We start from the raw sequence: 8,799 nt of genomic DNA, 5'->3' as shown, positions 1-8,799 counted from the left end.
TAAGAAAAACAAGTTTGTTTACATTTATGGGAGATAATGTTGCCCGCTTCTTATTTACAATGTCACCTGAAAGTGAGAACTGGTGTTCGCATGACACTTTTGTAATCAAAAATAAATATAAAGTGAGCACTGTACACTTTGTATTCTGCATTGTAATTGATATCAATATATTTTAAAATGTAGAAAACAATCCAAAATATTTAAATGAATGCTATTCTATTATTGTTTAACAGTGTGATTATTTTTTAATCTTGCAATTAATTTTTTCAATCATGCAATTAGTCGAGGATTAATTTTTTTAATCACTTGGCAGCCCTAGTAGTAACATATGTTTCATTGAACATAATGTTTTACTGGACAAAGTTAATTTATTCCAATTTGTATATCTATTTTAAAAAACAACAAAAATGAACAAGTATACCTACTAGAGATGTATAGTACCAGGATCTCGATACCCACTGAGGCAGACCAAACTAAGGCTAAAAACCCCTCAAACCATGAAAAACTGTGCGACAAACTCACAAGATAACATTAGTGGGGCAGGAGATCAATTAAGCACTTCAAAAGTTGATTTTTGAAAAAAAAAATTACATTTATGTGACCTGCTTTTTCACACTATGTATGGCATTCGGTCAATGAGTCTATTGTAGTATCCCAGAACATAGTGCTAACTAGCAAAAGGATGCCCCAACCCGCACCCAAGTTATGGTGGGTCAAAGATTTGACTTGTTCTGCATTGGCAGTGGTTCTAGTCTAGCTGCTAGTGGGTATTTCTTGTTGGTCTCCACCCAAGTTATTTTGTGTAGTCATTGAGCAAATCTCTAATGCATTTGTACAGTTGTATTTAAATTTGTGTCTGTTTTTAATTTTCTCCAACATTATGCAATCTTTTTGCCACAGCAGTAATTAGGGCAGCTCCCTTTCCACTTCCATCTTCAGACAGCATGAAAGTCACATCACACTGAGGTGCCATTTCTTTCACTGTTTCCCGTAAAATCCTAGAAAAACTAAAAGTAAAACAAAAATATTTTACAATGTGTAAATGGAGTCATCATTTCTACTTGTTTATAAATTATTTAAATCACCACTTATTTAATTTTGTGTAGTCTGAAATTTTTTAGTTTGCTGATTTTATGCTAATGATTATCATATACAACCACCATAATGTACCCCCAGGTATAAGGGATCCTGAGTGTATACATGTTGTTCGATCCTTTCTTCACTAACCCAAACTAAAACAGTTTGTTTCACCTATAGGAAGCAAGGGACCAAACAAACAAGACAGCACACCAGTCAACATCTTCCACTGGTTCTCCCCCGTCCCTTCAGTATGTTCTGCCTCCTACAACAGGAAACAGAAACAAGTTCTTCCATCCTGTGAGATGGTGAGAGAAAAGGACCCATTTCCTCAGAGGGGACCATATGTCACTTAATGATGGTCTTGCTCTAGCATGCAGCAACAGGCAATACTGGGTTCCAAATTCCTTTCATATAAAGAAGCATTGACGCCTTCTGTGGAGCTACTAGTCTAGCCAGCTCTTTGCCATTTCATTCATTGTACTTTATGGGAATTTCACTTTGCCTGTTCCAAGTGGTGCAATGGTGAACATGGAGGTTTAGATGTTCTTAGACCAGTTCACAGAAAAGGGGTTAGGGTTTTTTTGTTTGTTTGTTTTAAAGAAGTGGGGCTTTTTAGGTGCCAAAGGGTTCTGATGATGAAGTCCCATCAGGAGCTAATGCAGGAATTTGTACTGCAGGTGACTCAGAAGAGAAAAGAAGGGAAGAAGAGATGCCAAAAGAAAGTAGTTAAATCTATGGAAACATTTCCACAGCCTAAGTTGGTCAGTTGGGAGATGGCAGCTATAAATTCCTCTCTATAAATAGTGTGAAAAAAGTTAATGTAATCTGGAAACATTTTAACAGCAAACAAAAAAAGTGGCACTTCCCCATCTTGGTCACAGTTTTCATTTTCAGTTTTCTTATCTTTCCTACCATCATGAAGCGAAGTTAGCAGAAAAGCCTCACATTTTAGAAACTATTGAAGATGATAGGCAGTCTCCCTTCTGCAAGGTCGGTCTTCTGATGCGGCTAGTTTGGCAGCAAATTCTACACCTTCCTCTACCATGGTTAGACCTCATTCACGGAACATGGATGTAACCTCAGCAACTAGCGTAATCTTCCATTTCAGCAAGGCCACTTTTTTGGAAAAAATTAGGCCTACGCCATCACCAAAAAGCATAAAGATCCAAAATGCCAAAAGTTAATTTAGAACTATTAGAAACTTCATCCATTGCAGGTTTCCAGCATGAAGATTTCCTTTTGACTGAGATTTCGGGGGGAGGTTCTCCTCATAACTGGAATTTTAATACATTTTAAGCATCCAAAAGGCCATAAAAAAAGGAAATGTTAAGGATAATATATGTGCTAAATGAACCAGAGAGGTATACAGTCTTTGACAGATGTAGCTGTTGGCTTGGCACAAGAATAGAGTTGACTTACTATAAATTAATCAGCTGATGAATATGCCTTTATATTGTATTATTATTTAACATTAATATTGTATTCTCTCCTCGGGGCCAACCAGGTCAGCACCCATTGTATCTAGGCATTTATACTGTATAAAAGAGTTTAGGTAGTTTCTAAATGTATTTAACTAAAAAGAGAAACCTTCATTTCTTGCTTGCTGTGGAAGCTAAAAGACTGGAAACTAGCTCTTCTGTTAAACTCAAAATCAATCATTACAACCTCAGCAGCAAGTTTCCCTTTCTTCAAATCAGGCTGCTTTGAACTAATACAGTACAAGAAGGCACTGCTTTGAGCCTCTCTGTTGGCAATTTTCAACCCTTAGTCTGAATTAATAAGTCAACTGCAGGAATACGCATTCATTTCTTGAGGATAACCTTTCAGTTTCTATAATCTAAACAGACTGTTGAATACAGTTTTGTTTGTTTTCTTAAGGGACTCTTAAGTCAACATTAAAGCAAAGTAGGAACAAAGTACTCACTGCGGGTGTAGTTTGTATAAAGTTCCATCCACTCCAACAGTGATTTTCAAGTGCTCTAGATTTCTGTTTTCTCTCTTCTTCTCTACTATAGCAGCCAGTCCTGCTCCACATAGTTGGGCTGCTCTCTTTGAAACAGCACCACACACCTCCTTTACGATAATGCTGTCATCACAAGTGCTGTCCAATCCAAGCTGCTGCAGAATTCTTCTAACCTGAAGAAGGGCTAGCCGGTCACTGTGTTCATACAAAACACAACAGCAACTTTTGGTTAGAAGATACTGTGTGTACTTTTGGATTTTTAATCTTACAAATGAAACCGAATTGTTAGAGATTAGCTCTGGAGAAAAGCCCAAACACCCTCAACTGGGAGGGAGGATCTGATTGGAATTCAAATCCAAATCTTGCATCTTGAGCTCTTCTGTAATTGCTATGAAAACCACTTAAGAGGAATGAGGTAGTTTTTCAATGGCACAAATATCTGTTGGGCACCTCTCATTGAAAATCAGTAGGAATTAGGCACCTCACTGCCATTCCTGCCTTTGAAAATCTCCCACCAATGGGTCACAAATCAGCCACCCTATTTTTTTTTTTAGCATCTTTTCCTTCAGGATCAAAAAGTGATTTTACTCTGAAGATCATGGACAAGCACCCACACACATTCATACACATGTACATTCAGAGTACAGTTCTTTTTTATAATCCATTATTAATATGCTTTTTGTAAAGGTAGTAACACTTGAGTGCCTCAGAAAACTCTGTGAATGAGATAAAGGCTGTGCATGGTGGTAGGATTTTTAAGATGACATGGTTGAGTAAGAACAGGGATAATCACTCCTAACAATTACAGAATAATTATGTGACTCCCCGCCCCCCCCCGCACTGCGCTCCTATTTTTAACAGGCTTCCAGGAAGGGGAATACTCCATGTTTCTGTGAGGGAATCACAGAATCAGAAGACTGGAAGGGACCTGGAGAGATCATCTAGTTCAGTCCCTTGCACTCATGGCAGGACTAAGTATTATTTAGACCATCCCTAACAGGTGTTTGTCTAACCTGCTCTTAAAAGTCTCCAGTGATGAAGATTCTATAGCCTCCCTAGGCAATTTATTCCAGTGCTTAACCACCCTGACAGGAAATTTTTCCTATTGTCCAACCTAAACCTCCCTTGCTGCAATTTAAGCCCATTGCATCTTGTCCTGTCCTCAGAGGTTAAGAACAATGTACCACCTCCTCCTTGTAACAACCTTTTATGTACTTGAAAACTGTTATATCCCCTTTTAGTCTTCTCCTTTCCAGACTAAACAAACCCAATTTTTCAATCTTCCCTCGTAGGTCACGTTTTCTAGACCTTTAGTCATATTTGCTGCTGTCCTCTGGACTTTCTACAGTTTGTCCACATCTTTCCTGAAATGTGGCACCCAAAACTGGACACAATACTGCAGCCTAGGAGGACAGTGGAAGAATTGCTTCTCATATCTTGCTTACAGCACTCCTGCTAATACATCCCAGAATGATGTTTGCTGTTTTTTTGGGGTCAGGAAGCAACAGTTTTACACTGTTGATTCATATTTAGCTTGTGGTCTACTATGACCCCCCAGATCCCTTTCTGCAGTACTGCTTCCTGTGAAGTCATTTGCCATTTTGTATGCGTGCAACTGATTGTTCCTTCCTAAATGGAGTACTTTGCATTTGTCCTCATTGAATTTCATCCTACTGACTTCAGACCATTTCTCCAGATCATTTTGAATTTTAATCCTATCCTCCAAAGCACTTGCAACCCCTCTGAGCTTGGCATCATCCACAAACTTTGTAAGTGTACTCTCTATGCCATTATCTAAATCACTGATGAAGATATTGAACAGAACCAGACCCAGAACTGATCCCTGTGGGACCCCACTCAACATGCCTTTCTAGCTTGATTGTGAACCACTGATAACTACTCTCTGGGAATGGTTTTCCAACCAGTTGTTCACCCACCTTATAGTAGCTCCATGTAGGTTGCATGACCTTCTGATAAACAAACAAACTAGGAAAATATGAGACAGTATCAAAAGCCTTACTAAAGTCAAGATATACCACATCTGCTGCTTCCCCCCAATCCACAACACTTGTTACTCTGTCAAAAAAAAAAACTATTAGGTTGGTTTGACATGATTTGTTCTTGACAAATCCCTGCAGACTGTTACTTATCACCTTATCATCATCCAGGTGTTTATTTGCTCCATTATCTTTCCGGGTAGTGAAGTTAAGCTCACTGGTCCATAATTCCCTGGGTTGTCCTTATTTCCCTTTTTTATACATAGGCACTATATTTGCCCTTCACTATTGAATATTGCCCTGGAACATTGACTATTGGTTATAGAAGGGATCAGGGGCTAGGACTCTTGCAAAACGATGAGTCTCGATGTAAGCCTGGCTGGTCACTTAGATTATCTGAGGCACAGAGAGGTTATCTTTAAAATGGATATAATACGTACCCCACATGAGCCATATTGCTATGCCAGTGTAAGTTCCCAGGGTAGACCAGCCCTCGGACAAATTCCATTTAGTTCAATGGGAGCAGTGCCCAGGGAAAAACTTCAAGATTTGGGCCAGTATTTTGTCACTTCCTGACCTCAATAGCTCCTATTTGCACAGAAGTAATTGGCAATGAAACAAGACAGAAACCACCTCACTCCAATGAATTACTTTACCTTTCAATATGAGACAGGAATTTTGTTTCAAATATGCCTCTTGTCCTGAGCGATTCCGAAATCTGACCTCTGAACAGAAGTCCATGTTTGGTTAAGTCAATCAAAATTTGCCTCACTATTTCACCCAAATACATTCCACTGGTCATTTTTTCATACCTATTTTACAAAACATATAAATAATTACAAATAAATAAAAGATGGCAAATTAATTCTGTTTAATACCATTTGTAGAACACACTATAACCAACCCTAAAAATATTAAAAACTCGGGTATTCCACTACCTAAACTCACTGCTGCTTGGCTGTAAAAAAAACCAACACATTATCTGTTACAATTACTTCAAATGCAAACACTAGTTACAATATTTCATGTTCTAAAGAAGATAAAGAAATTAGAAAGAAAACACAAAATATTAAATATAATGCATTGATTGAAGTTCCAGTTTTAGATTAACTCTAACATTTTACCCAGCTTCCCCCACCTTTAACTTTGGTGGCTGATATAAATTGGCACTTAGATCCAGATAAGTTCTCCCCTTGTAAAACCAAACTCAAACTCGTTTTTTGCAGGTTTTATTTTGAAGTTTGTTTTTAATACAAAACTTTTGCAATTAATCTTATCTGGAAAGTGTTCACAGTTGAGTATTTTATCCTAGCGTCAAGCCAAGTGGAACAGTAAAAGTGAAAGGATGACACAGACATGCTTATGTTTTACATATGTGTCTTAAAAGGTGTTCTGGTTTTGCAAATCACCTGTTTTGGCAACGTTGATGTGGGGACAGAGAAGCAGTTTTGTCTAGATCTAAAGAACACAGGCAATCTGCATGATTTATAGTTTGGCAAATGAATTACGGTACCAAAATCTCCTTGTAAAGTACTTGTTTAAAAAAGAAAAGGAAAAAAAAGGCAGTTCAGGGAAACTGCAGTAACCTAGTCATCATTTAAAAACAATAAAATCAGCTTTACCTCTGTTTCCCAGGATTTAATGAACCTTCATCCACTTCTTTATCATATTTTGTTCTGATACTATCAATGCACCCATTGTCACCAAATCCTCCCCATTCTGTGTTAATGCACATTTTCCCTTCAGTCCCTTCCACAATTTCAATATTCTTCATCTCTTCCACGTAGCACACGTTGCTACCTGTACCTGGGAGAAAGCAACAGGGCTTCAGTCACATCTAGTTAAAGAGTAACTGAAATGCGCAGAAGGAAATCATGGTGTCTACACTGTGAAATATTTAAATGTCACTTCTCCTGAACCAGATCCATATTACAAAGATATCCCAAGATCTTAATAGAAATCAGTGTCAACAAGTGGCCTTTCTGATCGTATCTTCTACATAATTGAAATACAAACATTCAGAACTGAGGTAGGTTTTCCGCAAAATATGCCATAGAAATTAACTGGAGATTTCCTATTACTGCAATGCCCTCATGGGAATCTCACTGGAGAAAAGGAGATGGGGTAGGAAAGCACAGAGTCAGGTGACTGAATACTACACAATTGATATTTGCATCACATTTGCAGGCCAAACAACTCACGCTACTGTAAAAGTTATTTGGCTCAACCATACTTAGTTTTATCCCATGTTCATGCATCTACATATCATATTTGCTTGTTTAGTGTTGCTACACGCTGGCCAGGCATCTTTATCTGCCTAACTACAATGAGCCCTGAGTCCTTTTGTTCAGAGGATACATCAGATTCGCAGCTCATCTCTGCATGTGAACAGATTCTCAAAAAGAACAGAACATCTGAATCTAAAATAGCAGAGCAGGAGAGCATCATTTTCAGTGCTTAATATGTGCCAGGGCTTTCCAGGGCTGAGCCCTGGCATCTCTGGGTTTGCCACGTCAGTTATGAAAGCAAATCAATTGCTTGAGCCCTGGCACCTCATTGCTTGAGCCATGGCACCTCTTTCGTTACAAATTAAGCACTGATCATCTTCCTACAATATTAGCCACAGTCTCCAAGGATTCCCCCATTATATTCTGCTTTAAACACTCTCCCCTGTCCTCACCACACATAAGGCTTACAGGCTGGCCACTAAGGGTATGTCTACACTGCCCATGTTATACCGCAGCGGCGGCAGATATGGGCAGTGTAGTCACGCTTTATCGCCGGGGGAGAGCTCTCTTGGCAATTAAAAAAAGAAAAACAAAAAACCACACCCAAAACGAGGGGTAGTAGCTTTATCACCAGGAGCACGGCTCCCGGCGATAAAGCACTGTCTACACTGCCACTTTCAGCGCTAAAACTTTAGTCATTCAGGGGTGTGAAAAAACACACCCCTGAGTGATGAAAGTTTTAGCGCTGAAAGTGGCAGTATAGACACAGCCTTAAATTGTAGCACTAGAGGAAGAGATGAAACTTCATCCAGAACATGTCACAGCCTTTCCCCCAGCTATATTCAGAGCCCCAGGATGGTGTATTGGAAACAATAAAAATTACAAGCTGTCACTTTAAATCCTGGTCCAGCTTGCAGGCTAGAGGCTTCGGAGGAAAGTATGTGATCAATCTACACCTCGCAGAGTCAGTTTCCAGAAAGCTAGAGTGAGCTAGGGTGAGCTATGCTGCTCTGTTTTAGCGATCAACCTATTTTGTTTTCCTTAGTTTGGGGTTTTTTCTGTGTTCTGAATTCTAAGAAATAAAGTAGTCTTATTTTAAAGCTTTCCAGCAGAAAACATTTAATGTTTATATCCAATTTATCTGTTTGAATATTGTGAAACATAACATGCTGTCAATCCAGTGACTGAAAATTAGTTATTCCCATTCTCCTACATACTAGTGCAGATCATTACCACCGAGCTATCAAGCTGGCACAGATTCTCCAGACATTAATAGTTCTTATGAAGTGAACCATTTATTTTATAGGTCTCAGTGGTAAGATTTTTTTCTATCACAAATCAACTGATCATTTAAATATTTTGCTTTCATTTTAAACAAGTAATTTGATTAGTATTTTACCTGCAATAAGGCCAATTTCACAATATGGATCCTCATAGCCACATGTCATCATTGTTCCAACAGTGTCATTTACCACTGCTACAATATCCAGGTCAAACTCCTGCAATGGAAATCATATTTAGAAAGAGGTAC

General features: G+C 38.6%; 1 protein-coding gene across 1 annotated transcript in view; it reads right to left on the bottom strand.

Moving 5' to 3' along the window:
* Positions 1-331: 331 nt before the first annotated feature.
* HKDC1 (hexokinase domain containing 1) overlaps positions 332-8,799 on the bottom strand; it is a 37,413-nt gene continuing 28,945 nt past the window's right edge. Inside the window, exons 14-18 of the mRNA XM_073353509.1 lie at positions 8,668-8,767; positions 6,663-6,846; positions 5,697-5,852; positions 3,005-3,238; positions 332-1,007 (exon numbers count right to left, since the gene is read on the bottom strand). Of these exons, the coding sequence (XP_073209610.1) occupies positions 863-1,007; positions 3,005-3,238; positions 5,697-5,852; positions 6,663-6,846; positions 8,668-8,767 (819 nt within the window). The 3' untranslated portion in view covers positions 332-862. The remainder of the gene's footprint in view (positions 1,008-3,004; positions 3,239-5,696; positions 5,853-6,662; positions 6,847-8,667; positions 8,768-8,799) is intronic.

Source organism: Lepidochelys kempii, chromosome 7 (genome assembly GCF_965140265.1).
Source record: "Lepidochelys kempii isolate rLepKem1 chromosome 7, rLepKem1.hap2, whole genome shotgun sequence".
NCBI lineage: Eukaryota > Metazoa > Chordata > Testudines > Cheloniidae > Lepidochelys > Lepidochelys kempii.
Note: the sequence above shows the minus strand (reverse complement) of the source record. Positions and strands in the feature narration are given on the sequence as shown.